The sequence below is a fragment of the Cucumis melo genome, chromosome 9, assembly GCF_025177605.1.
Source record: "Cucumis melo cultivar AY chromosome 9, USDA_Cmelo_AY_1.0, whole genome shotgun sequence".
Lineage (NCBI taxonomy): Eukaryota > Viridiplantae > Streptophyta > Magnoliopsida > Cucurbitales > Cucurbitaceae > Cucumis > Cucumis melo.
In genome coordinates, this window is record NC_066865.1 from 18,504,849 (window position 1) to 18,531,474 (window position 26,626).

Here is a 26,626-nt window from a genome sequence, read left to right on the forward strand (position 1 = left end):
TGTATAGTCATAGACTCATATATCAATGTCATTTTGTCAAAGGATAAACTTGTATAACCTACTACTTCTTCTAATTTCCACATTTTCAAATTTCATATTTATTTTCAATTCAAAACTTTCATTTCTAAAAGAAATTAAATTTGAGAAATCACAAAAAAAAAAAAAAACTATGATTATTTTTAAGCTCATTCAAACATTTTTTTGTTATATTTTCATATCATCACTTCACCTTAAGTCTGAACAAATGTAAAGCATGCCCCAATTAAACGTGTCGCAAGGGTTGACCTTAGCTAGTAATCGAGGTGCGGGTTTGGTAGCCCAAGCCAATCCCCCTTCTCCTAGCTAGGCTCATTCGGGTCTTTAATTATCATTTTTGGCATGTATTGTTAAGCATATTCTTTGAATTGGTGGCACCTTGTAGCCATATGATATATATGGAAGTAAATAATGAATATGAAATCACATTATATTGAATATGGAGCCCAAACCATATCGCTCCAAAATGAAATAAAAAAGAATGAAATTACATTGTTTTCAATTCTTGAGCCCTAAGAGGTAAGGTCCACCAGTGGCTGGAAGCCAAGCTCTTCCCAAAAGAAAAGGTCCAGCAGTGAATTGCATGGCTTCATTTCTTCCTATCACTCTAACTCCCTTCCACCTCACTCTCCTTTTAGTGTTAGCCCCAGGCCCTCTGTTCCCATACTCAAAATACGAACAAGTTGCCAATGCAAAATCCCCAGACCAAGGCATATATCCAGCCGGCTGAATAAAGTCCCCCAATGTCGTCTCCATGATCACTGTTCTAGCATATTCCTTCCATGGCCTCCCCAAGAATGTTGGAATCTTGAACCTCTCAGCGAATAGCTTCTGCTCAGGAACGATTCTGCAGTTATGGATCACCAATCCAGAGATTTCTTTTTTATCGGCACGACCGTTGGCCGTAACAGTGTTCTGTTGGTTGTCCATTGGACGGCGAACAATGATCAATGAGTTTTGGATGATGGTGTTTGAGTCGCCAAAGATGAAATCTACGGTACCAGATACGACACAATTGCGGTAGAATTGACGGTGAGTTTGTACGTAGAGAGTGTCTTGGTAGCCATCCATTCTACAATTAAAGAAGGCAGATCTGTCGGATTGGACTCTGAGGGCTACTGCTTGATGGCCTTCGGGGCCAGCTGTGTTGGTGAATCCCATGGATTTGCAAAGAAATCCTTCTCCGATGGCAGCTGCAAGAGGTATATAAATTTGTATTTTTAATCATCGATTAGCTAAGTTGAAAATTTAGTATTATATCATTCAACCACACATAATTTTTGTGAGACTTACCAAAAGTTGCGGTGTTTTGGGTGTTGATGCCATCACGGTTGCTTTTGCGACCGGTGACAATGGTTTTTCTTGGGCCATCTCCATACATGAAAACATTTTTCATGTCTTTAGTGACAATGATGTATTCATTATAGATCCCTGCTTTCACGTAGATTACATATCTTCCTTTTAGGGCCTTTGGGTATGCAGCTAATGCAGCAGCAATGGTCTTGTATTGTCCACTACCGTCCTTAGCCACCACTGCGTTCGGTTTCACTCGAACACCTCCTCTTTTTGCTGCCAACAACTTCCTGTCTGCCCCCGTCAACCACGTCGGGAACCCATCGTTATCTACTTCCGTTGTTCCAAGTAGCCTACGACCACTTGGTTGGACCTGGAAACATAAAATAGAAATGAAATTTTCAACTCTACTTTATTGTTGGTCCCGTAGATCCTACCACTAAAAATGTCAAATTTTATGTTTTATTAAATATGACATTTTATGTTTTATTAAATAATAGTTGTAAATGTTAAATGGTAAAGGTCGAAAATATTTATAAAATTTTGAGTAAAATTTTAAATTCAATTAATAACAAATATTAATAACTGTGAGTTTAATAGAAAGTGATAGTAATTTATACCTTTAATTGCAAGCCAAGGCTTTTGAGAATATCAGAAACAGCATCAACAATAGCAAGAGCATTACTAGTAAGCTTGGCAGCAACATCAAGACCACCTTGCATCTTTTGTTTAAGTTGAGGATCAAATTCCTCAAGTCCATCAAGACAAGATTGTTGATAAGAAATAACAGCGGTTAGCCAATTCTTAATATCAGCGACACGGTCTTCGTTAGTATGCAAATCGGGATCGCCAACAGTAGAATAAGATGCATGCAACTCATCAATAGCAGATTGTAATAAATCCCTACAATCATCAACAGTCATTTTAATTGAAGCATTATTAGCTGCCTCAACCATAAGGTTATCAGTCAAATTATAACCCTTTTTCATCTCTTCAATCGTAGCCGTAATCGCGGCTTTAAGGAACTCTTTCGGGTCATCTACCGACGAATTATGTCCAACATTACCAAGTGTAGTTTGACATTCTTGTTGGTAATCGGTATTAGAACAAATAGATGAGACAGCCTTCATTTTTGGAGACATATCCGCGGTTTCATCAGAACTATGGTTCTTGTTTACCATAGCGAAGACAGCGAGAACTACACCGACTACAAGAAGGGAAGTTACCGCCATGACCACCTTCGCAACCATTTTTATTTTTTATTTTCTTTTACCTTACTATTTTTATCCTCCAAAAATCAAAACCCGAATGCAAGAAAGCTTTCCCACCATAGAGATGGGAAAACAGTACAAAAGGTGAGGGTTTTGATTTATGTATTTGTTTTCTTTTTCCTTTTCCTTTTTTTTTTTTTTTTTTTTTTTTATTGGGCTTTTGTAGTGATCCGAATGGAGGCCGAGGGTGATGAGAAATTGGTTAGGATGAGCAAGATTATATAGTGGTAAATTTTGCCTTAAAATAGGAGCTGTCTGTTTAGGAATTCAAACACAAATTCAGGGGAATATGTATGATTTATTTTTAGTGTTTTTGAAGTGAGTTGGGATAGTCAATATCTCAAATACACCACAACTTCCTAACAATAACTATCCAATTCTAACCTTTATTGTTATCGTTTTTAGGGACATAATTAACCACATTTTGTCGTTGAATTTTATCTGTATTCACGGTATCCGTTTGATGGTTAAAGATGAATTGAAAGTTAATTATTGGAGTTAACTTGAAGGATGTCCAAATTAACGAAAAATGGAAATGTCTCTGTTTATCATATTAGGTGGAAGTATCTGGATTTAGTGGTTAAATATGAATTGTTATATAGTTGTCATCTAACAACAAATCTCACTGATTCAATACAAGTTAAAGCATATATTTTATTTTATTTTTCTCTAGTAACCAAAATCTACCTGTGAATCACATTTTCTTCTTTTATAATAGTTCAATATGTGCTTATCACATTTTAAGAACCGGTGTTATACTGCATTTAATGGTGTAAAATTCTCTACTATTTCATCTATGTTGAATGATTTCTTAAACATATTATTAAACATGTGTATTTTCATTATTGCATATCATACGAAAATACGTTTATGCTCTAAACCTCAAACATTTTGTTTTTAAATCAAATAAATAATTTTATCAACCACGATTTACTTGAACCAAAAAAACCTAGTTAATTAGGTATTGGATTAACCCAAGCTGTTCTTATGAAATAATATAAAAGAGGCACTTTATTTTTATTTATTGTAAATATTCTTTATTCAACTTTAATATATTGATATTATTTACTTTGCTAATTTTTAACTTTCAAACTCTCTCCCCCTCCCTATTCCCTAACCCCTTTCTCCTCTTTTTGTACTTCCAAATTTCAATTTCCCATTTTCCTTAAATCTTTTGTTATTTTGTTATTTTATTATTATTATCCCTTGTTTTGTCATTGCTAATTCAATATTTCACTTTTTACTTTTCTTTTTGGAGTTAGCTTATGCACATTGTAGAACAATTTGCTTAACTCTACAGATGGTGTGTTCTTCGTAGGTGGTTGTTACCTGCTATAGGTTACCTTTTGAACCAAGAATCATGAGCCAAGGGAAATAACTCAGCAAAATCAAAACAATAACAGTCAAGTGAAGTCAAAGGAGCCTAAGTACATACCAATGGACCAAAATGAAAATAAGAATTACAACTGACAAGAAGAATAGTAAAATAGAAGGTTTACTTTGGATAAATGACAAATTTTTATTTAAATTGATAAAATAGCAAAATCAGAAAATATGTAAAACTAATTGTTGGAATAATGTCTTAAATGTCCCTACCTAACTGAAAAAATTGAATCCTAAATACAATTATTCAAGAAACTACAAATACCATATAATTAAAATCAAACTCCTAACACATGATTATACCACATCAAAATCAAACTTTCATCTTGCAGAAACTATTGGAGCTTCCAGCTCATCTCCTTCAAATTTTCGTCTTGCTCCTTCTTCCCTCTGATTTCTTCCTCTTTGAACCCTCACTACAAGAAATCAGGGCTTTTCCGATGCCAAAAAGGACGTCAACACAAAGAACGTTGGGAATAAGGATATTCTCGACGCTGGACAGATGATCGTGAAAGTCGCGTCGAAGAAAACCCTATTCCCAACGCCGTAAAGGGGATCTCCTGACGCTTTCGTACAGCGTCGGGAAATCCCATTTATAAACGTTTCAATTTTGTTTTACATAGAACTGAAAACGAAAGGGAAAGGGAGAAGAGAGAAAAGAAGATTCATCGTCGTCCGTAGCTCGCCACCATTTGTTTCGTCGTTGTTGTCGGTCCTCGCCGCCGTCTGTCGTCGTTCCGCCGCTGTCTGCCACCTTAGGTAAGTTTAAATATAAAGTTTGTTTAGTTTAAATATAAGTTTTAGGGTTTTTTTTAAGAAAATTGTTTTAAGATTTTGTTTTAGAATAGATTTTTGTTTGTTAAATGTATTTTTGTATAGAATCTGTGTAATTTGTGGTTGAATTGAAATTTAGAGGATTTAGGGTTTAGGATTTATAGTTAAATTGAAAATTGAATTGGGGTGGGGGAGGGTTATAGTTAAATTGAAATTGGAAGGGTTTAGGGTTTAGGGTTTATAGTTAAATTGAAAATTGAATTTGGGGCGGCCGGAGGGTTTATAGTTAAATTGAAAATCGAATTGGAGGGGGGTGTTATAGTTAAATTGAAATTTGAAGGGGGGTTTACTAGCTAAATTGAAATTTGAAGGGGGGGGGGGGTTTACTAGCGCGCTAAATTGAAATTTGAAGGGGTTCCTAGCTAAATTGAAATTTTTGCCGTGGGTTATGGTTGGATTCAAATTGGGGGGAGGGGGGAGGGGGTATGGTTGCATTCAAATTTGAAGGGAGTTAATGTTTTGAATTGAAAATGTAATATGTGTGTTAAGATTTGTTTTGGCTATCCTGCAATTATGGTAGTCTGTTTGTGTTGAATAGCTTATTGAATGTTTTTTTTCTGTGTCCACAGTCATTATGTCATCGTCATACCCATGTAATAATTGTACGGAGACGGACGCTATGTTCCGCAGTACGTATATATGTCTCCATTATTCTTAAGTTTTTGCAATGATAGTATACAATGAACATATGGATATATGTATACTAAACTTAGTTACTTTTATCATTGTAGGATCGAAGGTGTAGAATGACACGTATACGCTTCGTTGGGAGGCTTTTTGTTATGTTTGTGTTTTTTTGTATTATGAGAACTACATTTTTTGTATTAAACTTACTAATATTTTTTGAACTTATTCGTATTATTAATTTTAAATCTTTTATTTTAATTTGTGTTTGTATTTCTTAATTTATTAATTTATATCGAATTTGTTTTGATTTAATCTAAAACGTCGGAAAAAATATTTGAGCAATCCGAATGTTGTTGTGAATGTTTGAGCAAAATATTTTAGGAAAAAAAATTAGAAATCACATATTTAAAAAATATATAAAAAGGAATTCCCGACGCACAAAAGAGGTTGGAGAAAAACGTCGGAGAGGCATTCTCGACGCCGCGTCATGCGTCGGCATAAGGTCCATCGGGAGAGGAACTCCGATGCCACTTTGGCCGACGCATGTCACAGCATCGAGAGAGGCATTCCCGATGCCGTGTTGGTACGGTATCGGGAACGCCTCTCTCGACTCATTTCTCCCGACGTTATTTTTGACGCCGTGAAAAACGTCGGCATATCCTTTTCCGACGTTTTTTCACTTTATCTGACATTTTTGTGCGTCGAGAGTACCCTCATCTCTTGTAGTGCCTTCTCAAATCACTCCTTCACCATCCTCCAATCCTTCAATTCCTTCAATCTCAACAACCCATCTCTTAGATTTCCTCGAAGATCTTGCCGCCGTTGCCTTCAGCTAGTTTTTGGATTGAAGAACATGCTTTGGCACATTTGGGATAGAACCCAGAACTCGAGCTCGTTTACTCCTTCTGGTAAATGAAAGCTTTGAATAGGAAACAAGTCGATGTTGACAAAGAGTAAAAATAGAGGAGGAGAGTAACGCATCTTTGGTGGGCTGTACGCATCTTTCATGAAGGAGATCGTCGAAAAAGCAAAGTTTTGGAATGCCATTCCGCCGGTTCTTCGGATTACCGCCATCATGCCGGAGGAATTTGCGATTGAGAGTAGGCTGATTAGAGAGAACCTTTGCCAATTCGCACAGGATTTGAAAATTCGATTTCATATAGATCTCGTCCCACTTCGAACTTTCCAAAATTTTTCTTTCAAATCGGTGAAATTCATGGAAGAAGAGAAGTCGATGATTCTCTTAATAATAAGATTCAATTAATTACAAAAATGCCATTAAGGCATATTTAAGGCCATTTAATAAATTGTTTAAAATATAACAAACCCCATAATCTTGTACATATATTTGCATCATTTAGGGATAATGTATAAAATTTGAATTCAAAATAACAATTTATAAAATTATTTTTAAATCAACAAAATTTAGGAATGAAAATGGTGTAAATGAAGTTTGTTGTTTTAGCATTATTTTAGGGATGATAATCTACAAATTTAAGTTTGGTATCTTTACTATAATTTTAGGGATTCAAACTAATTATTTAAAATTAAAGTGTAAAAATTGGATTTAAAAATAAGGTTAAAAATTGAGATTAAAACTAACTATTTTAGGGTTAGAGATATATTTCTGAACTCAAAAGGTTAATAAATATATATTATGTATAATTTATGTCTATTTTTTGATAAATAGTTTGAAAAATAAAAAAAGCGAAAGAGTTGAGAAGTAAAATTTGAATTCAAATTGACGATTTTAGGGGATAATATAAATTGTAGATTAAGATTGTTATTAAAGTTTTGTAATATGTATTATTTAATAAATTTTTGATAAATAATATGAAATATAAAAAATTGTGAATTAATTGATTTAAATCCTAATAATTAAGGGTGTTAAAACTAAAGCCATAGGGATGTTGGTGAAATCTTATGCAACAAGAAAATATTTTTTAGTTTAGTTAAGAATTACCAAAAGTGAATGTATTTACAAATAATATTTTGTTTGTTTTTTTTACCTATATAAATACTATGCAAAGAATTGCCCTTTGTAAAGGGTATGCTCAAGCAAAAAAAATTGGAAAAAAAAATATCCAGTAAGCGGTTTTGTCATATCTTTAAGGATTGTAACTAATGACATATGTTTAAGGATTGTAACTAATGACATATCTTTAAGGATTGTATGAACAATAAAATATTTTTTTTATTTAGTTAAGAATTATCGTAAATAAGTGTTTACAAATACACTGTATTCGTGATATGTGATATTTTATTTGAATTTTTTGATCTTAACAAATAATCTGTATATGGACAATTGTCATCCATGGTGGGGTAAATTCGGGCCAAAAAGAGTTGGATAATATTTATGGCAGTTAGTTTTGTCATAAATCAAAATAATATAACAATTTGCTATTTTTCTTTTTTCTATCTTCATATTTGCTATTTCTATGGATTCCCCCAGAATTATTAGCTTAACCTAATTTAGATTCATTATTTTACAATTATCTTAATTTCAAGATTTTTTTCCATTAATAAGACTTTTGAATAAGAAATTTTGGAACTAATCACATGTCATTTACTAAAATAATTGAACAAATTAAAATTAAATCCATAAAGTGACCAATTCTATGATGACACGTGGCGATTATGATCAAATTAATTATTTTCATTTATTTGGACTAAAATTCAATTGAGAGCTTAATTTAGTTCAAAGATTAAACATAAGTGCATAAAAACCTACTGGAGAATGAGAAATTTTTTACTTTAGAAGGTTTAGAGATAATTCTCCCAATATTTGAAGCTCCTGTAAGCTTTCGAATATACAAACTTTCTTCAAGAACATCAAAGAACCAGCTGAGCAAATTCTATCAACACAAGTACAACATCAACGCAAATTTAAGTTCACCAATCAGATTTCTCAAAAAATCTGGTGTGAACAAAGACTTTACTATTTTTTGGACGAATATTTATAATTAATTTTTTAAATAACTATTATTACAGATTTCATTATATTAATTATAATTTTTTTTTTAATTTTCAAAAACCGACCTTTTTAAGTACTAATTATTTAATATTTGATTTGTTTGATTTCATTTAAAATATATTTGAAGGAACATATCCTAACTAAATAGGGAATATATCTTATATAATACAAGTAAGTTAATTGTTGTTCGATCTAATACAAACATATCTTTCTTTTTATTATTTGTTTTCGTTGCCTATCCATTCCCTTTCACCATTATTTTTTCCTTCGGATTTTTCTGCCGGGGAGTTGATCGCATTTTCTAGGATTTAATATTTATTTTGTCAGTGAGCTTATAGTATTTCATTCCATTTATTCGGCCGTTTTCATACTCGATGGCTACATGGGTACATATGTTGTTCTACAATTAATTCTTTCTTTTTGTTAATTTATTCGTTAATTTTCTATTATATGTCAATATTATATTCTTAAATTAAAGTTCTATTTTCAATATATATTTTTCATATATATATATATATATATATATATATATTGAATGTGTAATGAATACTATGAAAAATATAGAATGATGTATATGTCACATATTTTTGTTACAATATGTATAACAAATATATTACATTCATGCAACAATATTATTCATATATTTAAAGTCTTTTTTCTAAATTAACATATTGAATTTTTTTTTATATTATTCGTTGAAGCCAAAATGAAACTACACCTTCAATAATACATTAGCATACGAAAAACTCAATATATACAGTAAGTGAAACAAATATATTACAGTCGTTACATATAATTTTATTACCTAAATATTATTTGATCGAGTTAATTGGATGTTCAAGATATACCAGGTTTTATTTAGAACGTTACAATTGTTTATTATATAATATGAGGTATATATATGCAAAATAATTAAATATTCATGTATATATATGAGAAAGTATATAAAGTATATATCTTAATATGATGTATGTATTATTATAAAACTCGAGCATCATAAAAAACATAGGAACGAAAAAAAAATATGTAAAAAATCATATAACAATGATAATAAAAAATGAAAATAAATAGAATTTGTACGGAAAAGAAAAAATAAATCAAATATTTAAAATTAAACGGAATTTCATAGGATTAAATAAATACATGTGTTATCTCACATTAAATACAATAAACTAAAATGAATAAGAAATTAACTCAATAAGGAAACTAATTTTCATTTTTTTTCAGTTATTACGATTTCTTTACTTTTTAAAATAAAACTAAAAAAAAACGAGTAGAAATTAATGAGATATTATGATCATTTCGACCTGACTTTTGTGTAAAATGAAAGTTCATCGTCTCTTTTATGTAAAAAAGAGTATATTAAAGTTATGATATAATTTAGTCTATATATTGGTAAAAACCCCACAAGAAATGATAATTACAATGGATAACAATTTTTAGAATAACTAGAAATATTTTTAAAAATTACAAATATAACAAACTTTATCATTGATAGACTTTTATTGTTTGATAGACTCTTATGGTTTATCAGTGATAGACCAACATTTGCTACATAGTCTAGACCAATATTTACTACATGGTCCTACAAGTAATAGACTCTTATCATTAATAGATTTTGATATATTTGTAATTTTTTAAAAATATTAGTATATACTTAATTATTTTGAATATAATTACTATATTTGTAACTATCCAAAAAAAGAAAAACTAGTATCACCAAGGACAAACACACCCGAACTAAACAACAAGGTGCCAGCATTATCAAAGCAAGCTCATCTAAGTACATCAACTCGACATCCCGCTCCCACTCCCAACCCAAAGTAAGAGGCCTAGCATTCCAACCAAACCCTTCCACCAAAGCAAGAAGCCATCACAAGTCATCTTGTATCGCCAAAGACAAACACGTCTGAACTACACCCACAACAAGGTGCAAGCATTATCTAAGCAAGCTCATTCGAGTAAATCAACTCGACATCCTGCTCTCACTCCCCACCCGACCAAACCCTTCCGCCAACTTACCCTCCTCTGAGACAAGCCTTTTTCCATCCTTGGAGGCTTCCTTCCTATAGGCCATGATCCAAGTCCCCTTGGAGGACCCCAATCCTTCTTGGATTTAAAACCTTAGGTCCACCCCACTGTGGGGGGAGGGGAGGTCATAGGCAAACCCGAGGGAAGTTCTCCCCACTTCTTGCTTGCTCTAAACCAAGGAGAAAGAAGAGCGATGCATAATAAACATAATTAACCAATCACAATCATAAACGGACGGTATGCTCATTTATTCATAACATCTCAAAAAAGTGAACCAATTCCCTTATGTCCACGTTGTCTTATAACATAAGCTTCAAAACACATAAAAGTTTCATCTGTTCTCGAAAGTAGAAAGAAGTACAGATAGTCAAGGAATACCACTGTGCCCATACAATCAAATCCCATAGCAAGAACAGAGCATAGAAACCTAGGGTAATACAAATAAGGCAAAACCATTTTATGTGCTAAGTCGATATCTATGGGGCCAAAAAAATAAAAGAAAAAGAAACCTTTGGAATGCTCCATGTTAATTTGTTGGCTGACTTCTTCAAGCTGATCCACCGGCAGTGCATTCCTTTATGTTAATATCCTTCTTGAAGTAAACATGACATGGTGACATACAAAGTCCTGAAGCAGCTTAGCTAACTTTGTGTAGTCAAAACAAAAGAACATCCAGCGCCATAGATGACAAACTTATAGCGTCCCAAAACAATCAAATGTACAACTTGCTGAGAAGATGAGAAAAACACGTGAACAAAGCAATTCCTTCCAGAAAGAAACATAAAATGGTAGTCCTGAACCTGGGATGATCTTCGTAGCCTAGTAAGGTGACTTGATTCCAAGTTTTTACAGGCACTTCAACACGTGAAAATTTTCTCCAGTACCGTAAAAGTAAAAGAACAGAATAGGCAAACCTTGAGGTTTTAAACATCTGTAGTTCCAGTAGCTTCTGGTATCATTTGTAATAATACTCCCTCCTTCAATGTGATAATATTTCGCCCTAATCAGCCTTCATAGCGGCAGTTCGAGGGTATTTTTTTTTTTAACTAAATTGGTATTTGTGTTGATCAATCAAGTTCGGTTCTTGAACTTGCATCTGTATTACCTTCTGCTAGTATAATATTAATTGGCTGCCATCCTGAAATATGATGAGTAATCCATTTCTTCATTGAGGTTATCATATGCAAAATCTGCAGCACATCGCCCAAGGCAAAATCTGTTAAGCATTCTTTCTTCAGAATCAATGCTGCTTCATATCTGCAATTCAATTGAAACAGAAGTTATTATCGAAACTAGAACCCAACAATCTAGAAAGCTGGATCAGCTCGTGATGACCAGAAATCACATCACCTGCAACGCGAAGCCATCATTGCAGAACGACCAGCTGGAGAAGCTAAACAATTACGAATCTTATCCCATATAGCTTTTGGGTACTGATTAGGATAACCACCTAGAGGGTTCACACATTTCCACAGTTTTTCTGTTTTACCAACATACAATTGCACTGCTCCTAAGTTCTGCTTCACTACCATATTATGCTCTACCGCACTATCTAGTGCCATTTTTACATCAGTATTGCAGTTTCTCAAATCTCCATATCGGATGCAGTCAGCTATATTTGCCTCAATTGGCATAATTTTTTCCACTTTCAGGGTGTTCAATGCAAGAAGAATAACTCCAATGAGGCCTTGAATGTACTCTGATGGTGGTGGTTGCCCCTGAGATCCCCAGCCATCGTTATGAGATAAACTTCTAGTAACTATGGTAGAAGATGAATGAGGTGCATACTCTACTGCATCACGGGCATGTCTTTTATTCAATGCATCATGATGGAATGATTGGCCACAATGCTGACTACGGCCTTTGTCTGGTGCATTAAAGTTAGCAGGATTTTGAGACTTAGAATGTGGTCTAAATTCACCAGTTTGTTGATGGAAATTTTGAGAATTTATAGGATAATTGGGATAATCAGATATATGTAGCTGACTAATATTGGGTGCAGAGAGTTCAGGTTGACCAGGGACTGGAAAAGAATTATGATTAAGAGAGTTAGGAGGAAAAACATTATCCGGTCGAAAAGGAGGATGGAGCTGCATGTTGTTTTGCCTCATGTGAGGAGGTTGGTAACTTGAGGAATTACCCATTGAAATATTGCCATCAGATCTAGCATGATTCAGGTGAGGAGGTTGGTGAAATGAGGAACTACCGATTGAACCATTGGCATCAGTCCTAGCATGGCTGGAATTTTCAATAAACAAGTTTGGAGTAGATTGACTAGAAGAGCCTACAGGATTGCTATTTCCAAAGAATTCGTGGGGTGCTTTCTTAAACTGCTTTGCTTGCATATGATTTGGTTGGTTTAAAAAATTAGGGTTTTTCTCTTGCATAGATGCAGGTGAGCTTAAAGCTCTGGATATAACTGGTTGGTTGGAGCTTTTCTGTACATATTTACCTTTATGTTTATTGTCGCCCGTCCTCTCGGTAGAATAAGATCTTTGGTTTCCCAAATTGACATTTTCAGGTTTGTGTACTATAGCTTGTCCTGTGTGCATATTCTGATCAAATCCAGAGGTCTGAGATATTTGAGGTTCAGAAGTAGGAATACCATTCACAAGTTGAGATGATTCAGTACTGGACATTGGAGGTCCACCAGCTACAAGACTCATCCAAAGCCAAACACTCTTTGCTGCTGCTACTAGTGGTGCAGAAGCCTTTTGTGGTTGCGCAAGAAGAATATTATATCTTCTCATTCTTAATTGATGAAGTGCGTTAGAAAAATCCCTATCACCCGAAATTAGCAAATAATTTGCAGGAGCAGGGTTATCAACTGCCCAAAACAACATATCGACTAGAATCTTCTTATCACTTGCATCTTTAACACCTGTTAGAAGAAAGCTTAACAAATTAGAGTCCAAAAAGTCCTTCAACTTTGCAGTAATTTTTCATGAATTGTTTTAAAATCAATGAATGAAGGATACATCAAGATCACACATCTATTAGATAGAAAGAGTGAAACCAACATAAGACTAATTCAAAGAACAGCACAAAACAGTACAACACGATCAAAAAACTACAAAGGCAAAATTAAAATTTCAAAAGAATTCAGAAAATCAAATTTCAGAAGAGTAATTAAAGATTTCATAAAAGAACCAGTTACCCTACTTCTACAATGCATAGCAGAAAATTAGCAAAAGAATAGACTGAATTTTACTATAAATATGGCAGTCGCAACAAAAATAAATAAATAAAGAGAGAGAAAAGAGAACACAAACATGACACAACTAGGCACATTCGGCTTATATAAGCCTACATCCATGAGCGAAGACGATAATTTTCATTATTATCCAGGATGGGATTACAAAGAGCAAGTTCAGTCACTCACTAATTAGTAATTCTAAATGAAAATGGGAATTATTTGAAAGTTGAACTTCAAAAGCAGTGCAAATACACTCTAAAAATCAACATGGAAATGAAGAATGAGAATACGAGTCCCTCATTTTTCTTTTCAATTCGTAAATTGGAGTAAGTAAGAGCAGCGTTCCACTTCCATTCATGCAATCATACAACCCACAGCGAATTGAGAATAACCCGTACATGGATTCAAGCATCACACCGGGAAAATCACATCCGATCCACAATTCAGTGGAGAAAACCAAATCCATCAAACAATAATCACAGAAATAACAAACAGAACGAACAAAAAAAACAAACAAAAGAAACCCTAGGGTTTTCATAACCTATAGAACAAGAAACAGCAGAAAGGGAAAGAGAGTTACCAGCAGGAACATGATTCAAAGCGATGCCAGTACTAGAAAGAGCCTGTTGAATAGAATTAGGAATGCGATTAGTATCCCCATAAGCGGAAATGGAAACAGGGCCACAATAGTTGATTTTGACGAGGGCAGAACTGATATTTTGGGCGATGGCGTGAGGATCACATCCCTTAGGGACCTGACAGTTCTCGATGTCCCACCAAACAGAAGTCTTAGCCCTGATGTATTGGGGCTCGGCTGAGGCGGCCGGAGTGGCGGCCGGAGCTACATCGCCATTCATGGGCGGGCAGTGAGAAAATGTGGAGGGAAAGGAGATGGAAATGGGAATGGGAAGAATCAGCCGCAGAACAGACCACTCGTCATATTATTACGGTCGTGGTGAAGAGTGTGTGATATTCATTCATTGCAAACCCTTTTTACACGTTGGTCGTGACTTCTTTTTTCCTTCTTTTTTCTTTTCTTCGTGGAAAGGGTCATCAAGTGAGGATTTTTTATCTTTTAGTCCATTTTTCACTCCAATTTCGAGTCTTATTGGTCAAACATTTTTGTTTTTTTGACCTCTTCCAAAGATACTACTACATGGATACTCTTGAAACTCAAAAGGTCAGATTACACCCAATTATTCAGACTAACCAACACCACAAATCTCATCCCCAACTCAAAAACTCCAACAACTCTCCAATCTTAATGAAAATGATGCTAATAAGATCAACACAATCAAACTCCAATCTGATTGGGAGGGGAGCTTAAAGCAAATCTATCGATAAAGACTTACAAGAATGGATCTCAGTCGAACGACTTAAGTACCTTGATGATTAGTTGAACCTAACCCTCCTACAACCAACGAACAAGAGATAAGTTAGATGAGAGATTAGTTGATAAGTTTTAAGCAGGTGAGTGTGAGATTTGAATCTCTAATTTCATTGTCACCAAGATATGTTTTATATTAAATGAGATTAGTTCAGTGAAAACTAACATAATTTTCCTTTTTTAGAGGTTCAAGATTTGATTTATTATCTCTTTGGTTGTTGATCTAAAGAATTGTTTTTAATTTATGTCATGTGGGGATGGAGAATCAAATATTTAGCCTCCATGGTAAGTTTATGTTTTTTTGTTAAATTCTTTGAATTCCAATATCATTGATTATAAAGCTATGTTTTAAATTTTTTAAAAAATGTTCCTAATATTACATTTTTATTAGAAAATACCCTTATTATTGAGAAGTTTTCCTATAAAGAAAAACTATCAAACTATTTAAAAAACAGCAAAAAAAAAAAAAAAAAAACATTAATACATATTGATAAACTTCTATCAATGACAGATTTATATCAATTTCTATTAGTGATAATATCAATAACAAACTTTTATCAATTTCTAATTTCTATCACTGATAGACTTCAATGATTAATAGTCAATGATATATTCTATCAGTTTCTATCGTTACTTATAAAATTTACGTGTCTATTAGTGATAGACTTGATAACTTGTAAACCTAAGATATTGCCTATAATCTTGAATGAAACAAGTATAAAATTGGTTAGAAGGTAGGATAAAAGGTCAATTTACTTGGTCAAAGTCTGCATAATTCCACAAGAAGTATTTAACATTTTCTATAAGTCATAGAAGTGTTTAAAGAATGTGGGGTAAGCTTAGTGAGACATTTGGGGTTGACTAAATATTTGGCTTTTTCTCATAATTTTTTTAACTCTACTTACCATATTTACTATACTGTAACCATCCTCTCTTTTAAAATAATTTATGTTGAAAAAATATTTTATGACACATTTACTCTCTAATTTGTTTTAAAAAATCCATCTATACCCTCATCCAAATGATTTTTTTTCTTTAATTTTCTACTTAATATTGTTTAAAATTCCATCTATACCCCATCCAAAGGATACTTCTTTAAAAATTTATGCTTAATATTATTCCCACTAAATGGAATTTATTATAAATTTTATATATGGTTGGGAAGAAGAACGAGAAAGAAGAGTCAAAAGATTCGTCTTACTGGGAAAGAAGCCTACTCTCTTTTTTATGGGCCTATTTAGGTAGGTATTTTCATTGGTAGTCGTGCTCATCCGGAGGAGTTTAATTTAATCAGCCCTTGTTCATTGACTCCTTCCCTTCTGGGAAGAGCGCAGTTGCTCCTCCTTTAGGAGCCTGTTATATAGGGCCATCCACGGCTCTTCTCCCTCCCCGCTCCGCTTCTAAAATCTCTGTCTGCTTCTTTTCTTCTCTTTTTGCCTTTTCCTTTTCAAGGGGAACTAGGGAAAACAGAAGCACATTCATTTCCATTTTCTGTAATTGAGAGACTTGAATATCCAAATAAGGCTTTTTGTCTGTCGCCTTGCTGGTGCCTTATCGCTCAAATGAGGATTTCTTCCTTCCCCTTAAAGGAGAGAAATGAACAAGTCCTCCGCCTACTACACCTGAAAGGTGCGAAGTAGCTCGACTAAGAAGGAGAGGCACAAAGTATTTGTGGAGAAGGAGAGGGCTCGACTGAAAGGAGAGTGAGGCGGAGTAGGCGCGAAGCGAAGCGACTGTTAAAGAGTGCAAGTTGAGCTACTAAATAAGGTGCGAAGCAGCTCGACTAAGAAGAAGAGGTAATAGGGAAAGTCTTTCATACTCCTAGCATGCCTCCACGTCCTCAGGCAATGCACCACGACTCTCATCTCTTTCTCTGTCCCGAAGGAGAGCTACTTTTAAGCAGGTAAAGAGCTAGCAAAAATAAAGGTCCAGGCGAACCTCTTTCCGGTTCAGCTGCTCCTTCGATTCACACTAGTGGGACCCAACAAACTCATCCTTTGTCAGGGAAGACTAGGTACGACGCGAAATGTAACGTCCCAAAATTTGGAATTTAATTTATTATGTTAAGTGTAGTTATTGAAATTTTGGATGTTTTGAATTAAGTGATTTATGAACATTTGATTTTATTAGACATCAAGAAAATATCTAATGGTGATATTTATTTGGGAAAAAGATTGAGGTGATTGGTTGATTTTGATTTTTATAATGGAGATTGTTGGGTTTAAATAAGAAAGAGATTAAGTGGATTTAATTGATTAAATTAGGGAAAGAGAAAAGAAGAATAATAATAAGCATATTATTATTATTATTCTCTTTAAAAAGGACCATTGGGACCCGTACAAACCACCATCCCCTTCATTGAGAAAGGAAAAAAAAAAACCCTAGCCGTCGCCACTCCACCGCCGTCAGCCGATTGCACAGCCCTAGCCGCCGTCGACTCGCGCCTATCCAGCCGATCGCACAGGCCTAACCACCGCCAGCTGTGCCTACCCAGCCAATCGCGCAGCCAAGTGAAACGCCCGTTCACCCGTGCTTCCAGCCGCCCGTCCTCCGCAGATCGAAACCCGACCCGTGTCTCCTCCGCCTGGAAGTCGTCGTCGAGCGGCCGCGTTCCGTCTTCGCCATCGTCCGAACCTGAAATCTCAACCAGCGTGTCCGCGACTCCAATACCGCGTGAAGTCGACCCGACCCGCGTCTCTTCTCCGTGACCCGAGTCGCGCCTGCACCTATCCGCGTAGAGCGTGCACGCCCCTGTCGAGCTGCGCCGTCTGCCGCAAGCCGCGCCTGCGTCCAGCCCAGCCGCTTCACCTCCAGTCGAGCCGCCAGTCGGTTTTCCACTCTCCAGTCGAGCAAGTTGAGCCGCTAAGCTCCTTTTAACCCTATTTTGACCCATATTTTTCGGTAAGCCTCGGTAAGTTTGATTTGGTTCTAGTCTATCCAGCTAAGGTTTATTTTGAACCTAACTAAGTTAATTGTTGGATTAAATTGACTATAGTTGATTGGAAGCCGAGCTGGGAAATTGTTCAACTAGATCCAAACCGAGTTCGGCCTTGATCTTGGGTAAGTCACTTCAAATGAATTTTGGACCTAAATTCTTTGAGGGTTAAATTATTAAATTGTGGTTTTCTAACCATTTAGGGCTTTCGCTACTTGGGGAGCATGATTTTACTGCTAGGACCCGTTGAGCAACCTCCAGGTAAGAGATTCTTCTACTAGACCTCCGAATTACATTACAGAAACCGCATGTATGAGTATATGGTTACGCACGATTGATAGCTAAGTATATAACTCGAGGTTATTGAGAGAGAGGCTAATATTGAAATTGTGCTTATCGGTTGACTCTATGGTTAGCATGATTAGTACATCGACGCTATCACCTTTGCCCTAATGACATAGTTTTTGTGGTTGAGAATGACGTGATATGATATGTTATGGTTTGATATGTTATGGCATGATTTGACGTAATTATGACATGTTATGATAGGTTATGATGTGATTGATGATATGTTGTGTACATGCTATGGGTAGGGTGTATGTTAGCTTCTTATTAAAGTCGTACCCACATGGGTGTCCTTCGGGATCACCACTATTATGACACAGACATGATGGAGAGAACCGACGGGGTCGCTCACGCTTATGACTGCGTATTTCGACGGGATTACCAGTCTGACATTGATATTGACATAGACATGATGTGAGTGATCTGAAGGGACCACTCACCGCCCGATCGTCTTAGGTGTCCCTTTGGGTTCACCAAAGACCAGCTTATTCCTACGGGATCACAGATTGCACGTGTTCGAGGATGTGCCAGTTTAGGGGTACCACTATTCAAGACTCTAATAGGAAGTTAACAGACACCTAGTGGGACTAGTAGTGGGTCTCTTACTAAGTATTTTATACTCACTCTTTCCATTTCCATTTTTTTCAGGCAGAGGTAGAAGTAAGGGCAAGGGCAAGCTGGCGAGCGACCATAAGTGATCGTGGCGAGCCATAGGGATCTTATGCTTCCGCTTCACGAGATAGTTCAGACCTTAATGTTTGTATTTTAGTTCATTCTTTATTTGTCATTTTATCTCTTTAAAATTTAGATAGGGTTCGAGTTAGGATTTCATTTTTCTGTTTGTCTCTAATCATATTTATCCATGCTTTTAAATGAAAATTTGAGGTTTTTGTTTTATTTTATTTTTCCAAACTTTACAAATTTATTTATCTTTTAAATTAGTAATGACTTCGACTTAGTATAAGGAGTTGGGTCGTTACAGTTGGTATCAGAGCCTATGTCCTAGGTTCTGTAGACTGACTTACAATGTGAGTCTTTGTTTTGGTTTGTTTTACCCCTATGGCTATACGGTCCGTCGTCACTCGCCGGGTATGTTCTAAGACCTTGTTAATATTATAATTATAACCTTGCCTGTTGAGAGTAAATGTAGGTAGTATAAGTGATATGACTATTTTGTGAAAAGTTTCTGCTGGTAGAACTTCAGGAAAGATGCCGCCACGTAGAGGGGGTGGCAGAGGGGGCAAAGGAGGTGAACGTACCAAGCCTGAAGAACAGCCTACCGTGCAAACTGCCAACCTCACTACGTTTGTCACTCAGACAGACCTCGCTGCCATGGAGAAGAGATATCTGGATATATTGAGGGACGCGCTAACACCTTGTCATGCTACCTAGCAGACCCAGGCCGCCCCTGCCCAGACCCCAGTAGTACCTCAGGTCGTACCAGACCGTCAACCAAGGCTAAACACCTGAGGGACTTTAGGAAGTATAATCCTAAAACTTTTGATGGGTCCATGGACAACCCCACCAAGGCTCAAATGTGGTTGACGTCTATAGAGACTATATTCCGATACATGAAGTGCCTAGATGACTAGAAGGTGCAGTGTGAAGTTTTCTTCCTGGAGGATAGAGGCACTGTCTGGTGGGAGACTGTTGAGAGGATGTTGGGGGGGGGGGCGTCAGCAAAATAACCTGGGAGCAGTTCAACAAAAGTTTCTACGCTAAGAGTTTCTTTTCCAACGTGAAGTACGCTAAGTAACAAAAGTTCCTGAACTTGGAACAAGGCGACATGACTGTGGAGCAGTACGACCCTGAGTTTGACATGTTATCCTGCTTTGCTCCCGATGTGGTAAGGGATGAGGCTGCCAGGACCGAGAAGTTTGTTAGAGGTCTCAGACTAGACCTCCAGGGTATCGTCCGAGCCCTCCGGCTAGCCACTCATGCTGATGCACTACGCCTAGCACTGGACTTGAGACTGCACGAGAGAGCTGATCCGTCCAAGGCTGCAGGCAGAGGGTCAACCCTTGGTCAAAAGAGGAAGGTTGAGTCGCAACCTATCTTGGCACCGCAGCGAGACCTGAGGTCAGGAGGTGTCTTCCAGTGGCATCGTCAGGAGCTTGCTGCTGCAGGAAGAACATTGAGAGAGCTACCTGTTTGTGGGAGGTGTGGAAGAGTTCATGGAGATCGTTGCTTGATAGGGAGCGGAGTCTTCTTCAGGTGCAAGCAACCAGGACACACCGCTGACGTTTGTCCTCAGAAACTCATTGGGACTACCCCGCACCAGCCTCCCGCTTTACAGCAGAGAAGAGTTTTTGCCACTACTCGTCAGGAGGCCGAGCGAGCTGGTACTGTAGTGACAGGTGCGCTCCCAATCTTGGGGCATTATGCACTTGTACTGTTTGACTCTGGGTCATCCCATTCTTTTATATCTTCAGTTTTTGTTCGACAAATGGGTTTAGAAGCTGAACCGTTGGGTAGTATACTGTCGGTTTCTACCCCATCGGGAGCGGTCATGTTGTTAAAGATAAAATAAAGGCATGTCAGGTAGGGGTAGCGAACCATGTGTTAGATGTGACCCTACTAGTGTTGGATATGCACGATTTTGACATGATTTTAGGCATGGATTGGTTGTCTGCCAACCATGTAAGCATAGACTGTTCCCGCAAAGAGATAATTTTTAACCCTCCTTCAGCGGCTAGTTTCAAGTTCAAGGGGGGAGGGGAACTGTAGTCCTACCTAAAGTCATTTAAGCTTTGAAGGCCAGTAAGCTGCTGAACCAGGGCACTTGGGGCATCTTGGCCAGCGTGGTGGACACTAGAGAGTCGGAGGTTTCCCTATCGTCTGAGCCGGCGATGAGGGAGTACCCCGACGTTTTTCTTGATGAGCTTCTAGGACTCCCACCCCTCAGGAAGGTTGATTTTGTCATTGAGCTAGAGCTAGACAATGTTCCTATATCTAGAGCTCCGTATAGAATGGCCCCAGCTGAGCCGAAGGAACTAAAGGTCTAGTTACAGGAGTTACTAGACAAGGGCTTCATACGACCTAGTGTGTCACCTTGGGGAGCGCTAGTATTGTTCGTGAAGAAGAAAGATGGATTGATGCACCTTTGCATTGATTACAGAGAGCTAAATAAGGCGACAGTCAAAAATCGTTATCCTTTGCCCAAGATTGACGACTTGTTTGACCAGCTGCAAGAAGCCACTGTCTTCTTTAAGATCGACTTACGTTCGGGATACGACCAACTGAGGATCAGAGACAGTGATATTCCTAAGACTGCGTTCCGTTTCAGATACGGGCATTACGAGTTCATTGTGATGTTATTTGGTTTAACTAATGCTCTCGCAGTATTTATGGACTTGATGAACATAGTGTTTAATTAAGGACTTCTTAGACACGTTTGTTATAGTCTTCATTGGTGATATCTTGGTTTACTCCAAGACAGAGGTCGAGCAAGAGGATTACTTGCATTAAGTTTTGGGGACTCTTCGAGCTAATAAGTTATATGCCAAGTTTTCCAAGTGTGAGTTCTGGCTGAAGAAGGTATCTTTTCTTGGACATGTAGTGTCCAGTGAAGGAGTTTCTGTAGATCCAGCAAAGATAGAAGTTGTTACTAGTTGGCCTCGACCGTCTACAATCAGTGAGATCCGTAGTTTCTAGGTCTAGCAGGTTATTATAGGAGGTTCGTGGAAGACTTTTCTCGTATAGCTAGTCCCTTGACTCAGTTGACTAGGAAAGGGACTCCATTTGTTTGGAACTCAACTTGTGAGTCTAGTTTCCAGGAGCTCAAGCTGAAGCTTGTGTCTGCACCAGTTCTGACAGTACCAGATGGATCTGGAAATTTCGTGATCTACAGTGATGCCTCAAAGAAAGGACTGGGTTGTGTTCTGATGCAGCAAGGTAAGGTAGTTGCTTATGCCTCCCGTCAGTTGAAGAGTCATGAACAGAACTACCCTACCCATGACCTAGAGTTGGCAGCAGTGGTTTTTGCACTGAAGATATGGAGGCACTACCTGTACGGTGAGAAGATACAGATTTTCACTGACCATAAGAGCCTAAAGTACTTCTTCACCCAGAAGGAGTTGAACATGAGGCAGAGGAGGTGGCTCGAGTTAGTGAAAGACTATGACTGTGAGATTTTGTATCACCCAGGTAAGGCAAACATAGTAGCTGGCGCGTTGAGTAGGAAGGTTGCACATTCAGCAGCGCTTATCACCAAGAAAGCTCCCTTACTAAGAGATTTCGAGAGAGCTAAGATTGCAGTCTCAGTAGGGGAAGTGACCTCACAGTTGGCTCAGTTGACCGTGCAGCCGACCTTAAGACAGAGGATTATTGTTGCTCAGTTAAATGATCCTTATTTGGTCTAGAAGCGTCTATTAGTGAAGGCAGGGCAAGGTGAGGATTTCTCCATATCCTCTGATGACGGACTTACTTTCGATGGACGCTTGTGTGTGCCAGAAGACAGTGCAGTCAAGACAGAGCTTTTGACTGAGGCTCATAGTTCCCCGTTTACTATGCACCCCGGAAGTACGAAGATGTACCAAGACTTGAGGCGTGCTTATTGGTGGAGGAACATGAAGGGAGAAGTGGCAGACTTCGTCAGTAGATGTTTGGTGTGCCAGCAGGTGAAGGCACCTAGACAGAAGCCAGCAGGGTTGTTGCAACCCTTGGGTGTACCAAAATGGAAATAGGAGAGTGTATCGATGGACTTCATTACAGGATTGTCCAGAACTCTAAAGGGCTATACAGTGATCTAGGTTGTTGTCGACAGACTCACAAAATCAGCTCATTTCATTCTAGGGAAGTTCAGTTACACTGCCAGTATGTGGGGGACAGTTATATATGACGGAGATAGTGAGACTGTATGGAGTACCCGTATCCATCGTTTCAGACAGAGATGCTCGTTTCACATCGAAGTTCTGGGAAGGACTTTAGCTAGCCTTGGGCACAAGGTTAGACTTCAGTACAACTTTTCATCCTCAGATTGACGGTCAAACAGGGAGGTTGAACCAGGTTTTGGAAGATATGCTGCGAACCTGTGTTTTAGAGTTCTTAGGGAGTTGGGACTCTCACTTGCACTTGATGGAATTCGCCTATAATTACAGCTACCAGGTTACCATCGGCATGGCACCATTTGAGGCTCTGTATGGTAAGTGTCGTAGATCTCCTGTTTGTTGGGAGGAGGTTAGTGAGCAGAGAATGCTAGGCTCCGAGTTAGTTCAGACCACCAACGCAGTCATATAGAAGATTAGAGCTCGTATGTTGACAGCACAGAGCATACAGAAGAGTTATGCTGATGAACGACGTAAGGATCTCGAGTTTGATGTGGGAGACATGGTATTTCTGAAGGTAGCACCTATGAGAGGTGTTCTGAGGTTCGAGAAGAAGGGGAAGCTAAGTCTGCATTTTGTAGAGTCATTCGAGATATTGGAGCAGATTGGCCCTAGGCTTATCGCTTGGCGTTGCCCTCATCATTTTCTGCAGTGCATGACGTATTCTATGTCTCCATGTTGAGGAGGTATGTCGCAGACCTGATGCATGTAGTTGACTTCGAGCCATTGCAAATTAATGAGGACTTAAGCTACGAGGAGCAACTGGTTGAGATTTTGGCAAGAGAGGTCAAGATGCTCCGTAATCGAGGAATCTTACTGGTCAAAGTTCTTTGGCGAAACCACGGAGTTGAAGAGGCCACATGGGAGAGAGAAGAGGACATGAGAGCCCAGTACCCCAAGCTGTTCGAGGATTAGAACTTTCGAGGACGAAAGCTTTTCAAGGAGGGAAGATTGTAACTCCCCAAAATTTGGAATTTAATTTATTATCTTAAGTGTAGTTATTGAAATTTTGGATATTTTGAATTAAGTGATTTATAAACATTTGATTTTATTAGACATCAAGAAAATATCTAATGGTGATATTTATTTGGGAAAAAGATTGAGGTGATTGGTTGATTTTGATTTTTATAATGGAGATTGTTGGGTTTAAATAAGAAAGAGATTAAGTGGATTTAATTGATTAAATTAGTGAAAGAGAAAAGAAGAATAATAATAAGCATATTATTATTATTATTCTCTTTAAAAAGGATCATTGGGACTCGTGCAAACCACCATGCCCTTCATTAAGAAAGGAAAGAAAAAAAACACCCTAGCCGTCGTCACTCCGCCGTCAGCCGATCGTACAGCCCTAGCCGCCGTCGACCCATGCCTATCCAGCCGATCACACAGCCCTAGCCGCCGCCACCCGTGATTACCCAGTCGATCGCACAGTCGAGCGAAACACCGGTTGACCCGTGCTTCCAGCCGCCTGTCCTCCACAGATCGAAACCCGACCCGCGTCTCCTCCGCCTGGAAGTCGTCGCCGAGCGGCCGCGTTATGTCTCCACCGTCGCCCGAACCCGAAAACTCAACCTGCGCGTCCGCGACTCCAATACCGCGTGAAGTCGACCCGACCCGCGTCCTTTCTTCACGACCCGAGCTGCGCCCGCACCCATCCGCGTCGAGCCGCACGTTCGCGTGAGTTGCGCCGTCTGCCGCAAGTCGCGCCTACGTCCCGGCCTAGCCGCTTCACCTGCAGTCGAGCCGTCAGTCGGTTTTCCCTTCTCTAGCCGAGCCAGTTGAGCCGCCAAGCTCCTTTATTACTATTTATATTTTTCGGTAAGCCTCGGTAGGTTTGATTTGGTTCTAGTCTATCCAGCTAAGGTTTATTTTGACTCTAACTAAGCTAAGTTAATTGTTGAATTAAATTGACTATAGTTAATTGGAAGCCGAGCTGGGAAATTGTCCAACTAAGTCCAAACCGAGTTCGGCCTTGATCTTTGGTAAGTCACTTCAAATGAATTTTAGACCTAAATTCTTTGAGGGTTAAATTATTAAATTGTGGTTTTCTAACCATTTAGGGCTTTCGCTGCTTGGGGAGCGTGATTTTACTGCTAGGACCCGTTGAGCAACCTCTAGGTAAGAGATTCTCCTACTAGATCTCCGAAGTACATTACAGAGACCGCATGTATGAGTATCTGGTTACGCACGATTGATAGTTAAGTATATAACTCGAGGTTATTGAGAGAGAGACTGATATTGAAATTGTGCTTACCGGTTGACTCTATGGTTAGCGTGATTAGTACGTCGACGCTATCGCCTTTGCCCTAATGACATAGTTTTTGTGATTGAGAATGATGTAATATGATATGTTATGGTTTGATATGTTATGGCATGATTTGACGTAATTATGACATGTTATGATAGGTTATTATGTGATTGATGAGATGTTGTGTACATGCTATGGGTAGGGTTTATGTTAGCTTCTTATTCGAGTCGTACTCACATGGGTATCATTCGGGATCACCACTATTATGTCACAGACATGATGGAGAGATCCGACGAGGTCGCTCACGCTTATGACTGCGTATTCCGACGAGATTATCAGTCTGACATTGACATTGACATAGACATGATGTGAGTGATCCGACGGGACCACTCACCGCCCTATAGTCTTAGGTGTCCCATTGAGTTCACCAAAGACCAGCTTGTTCCTACGGGATTACAGATTGCACGTGTTCGGGGATGTGCCAGTTCAGGGGTACCACTCTTTAAAACTCTAATAGGAAGTTAACAGGCACCTAGTGGGACTAGTAGTGGGTCCCTTACTGAGTATTTTATACTCACTCTTTCCATTTCCATTTTTTTCAGGCAGAGGTAGAGGTAAGGGCAAAGGCAAGCGACCAGAAGTGACCGTGGCGAGCCATAGGGATCTTATGCTTCTGCTTCACGAGATAGTTCAGACCTTAATGTTTGCATTTTAGTTCATTCTTTATTTGTCATTTTATCTCTTGAAAATTTAGATAGGGCCCGAGTTAGGATTTCATTTTTATGTTTGTCTCTAATCACATTTGTCCATGCTTTTAAATGAAAATTTGAGGTTTTTGTTTTATTTTATTTTTCGAAAATTTACAAATTTATTTATCTTTTAGATTAGTAATGACTTCGACTTAGTATAAGGAGTTGAGTCGTTACATGGAAATAGTCCGAACTTGTCCAAAACTGTTGTGTTAAGAAAATGAAAGATGATTCCTACGCTCCAGAGTCGATTTGCGCTTGCACTCCTGAAATGTATTGTTCGCTTCTCATATTGAATTGAGCCTAGAGCTGAATACCTCATTCTAGAATTGTTTTTGATCCAATCTGTAGGAATCAATAGAAAAGGCAAATCCCTTATGATACACTAGATCCGGCTCGATTATTGATAGAGTGAATAGATCTAATATCTAAACTGTTTTTTTTTTTAAAACAACAAGAATATATTTTTAAGGTATGATCATCTACACAAA

At 37.8% G+C, this 26,626-nt stretch overlaps 2 protein-coding genes across 2 annotated transcripts; both read right to left on the minus strand.

Annotated features, from left to right (window-relative positions):
- Positions 1–448: 448 nt before the first annotated feature.
- Positions 449–2,781, minus strand: LOC103503798 (pectinesterase-like). The gene is made up of 3 exons (XM_008468160.3): positions 1,950–2,781; positions 1,330–1,702; positions 449–1,229 (listed from the first exon to the last, which is right to left on the minus strand). Exons 1-3 carry the CDS (start codon positions 2,577–2,579, stop codon positions 535–537), a joined length of 1,698 nt encoding a protein of 565 aa, XP_008466382.3. The 5' UTR covers positions 2,580–2,781; the 3' UTR covers positions 449–534.
- A 7,895-nt stretch (positions 2,782–10,676) lies between these two features.
- LOC103503825 (uncharacterized) lies at positions 10,677–14,790 on the minus strand. Its single transcript, XM_008468192.3, has 3 exons — positions 14,226–14,790; positions 11,800–13,330; positions 10,677–11,706 (listed from the first exon to the last, which is right to left on the minus strand). The coding sequence occupies exons 1-3, from the start codon at positions 14,500–14,502 to the stop codon at positions 11,517–11,519; spliced, it is 1,998 nt and encodes a 665-aa protein (XP_008466414.2). The 5' UTR covers positions 14,503–14,790; the 3' UTR covers positions 10,677–11,516.
- Between the last annotated feature and the right edge of the window lie 11,836 nt (positions 14,791–26,626).

Bases quoted from the DNA above. Each gene is read 5' to 3' on its own strand.
- LOC103503798 (XM_008468160.3), bottom strand. From the start codon at position 2,579: ATGGTTGCGAAGGTGGTCATGGCGGTAACTTCCCTTCTTGTAGTCGGT. The intron at 1,703-1,949 runs GTATAAATTACT...TTATGTTTCCAG, and splicing joins GCCTTGGCTTGCAATTAAAG to GTCCAACCAAGTGGTCGTAG. The intron at 1,230-1,329 runs GTAAGTCTCACA...TACCTCTTGCAG, and splicing joins CCAAAACACCGCAACTTTTG to CTGCCATCGGAGAAGGATTT.
- LOC103503825 (XM_008468192.3), bottom strand. From the start codon at position 14,502: ATGAATGGCGATGTAGCTCCGGCCGCCACTCCGGCCGCCTCAGCCGAG. The intron at 13,331-14,225 runs GTAACTCTCTTT...TTCTTCTAACAG, and splicing joins TTTGAATCATGTTCCTGCTG to GTGTTAAAGATGCAAGTGAT. The intron at 11,707-11,799 runs GTGATGTGATTT...ATTGAATTGCAG, and splicing joins ATGATGGCTTCGCGTTGCAG to ATATGAAGCAGCATTGATTC.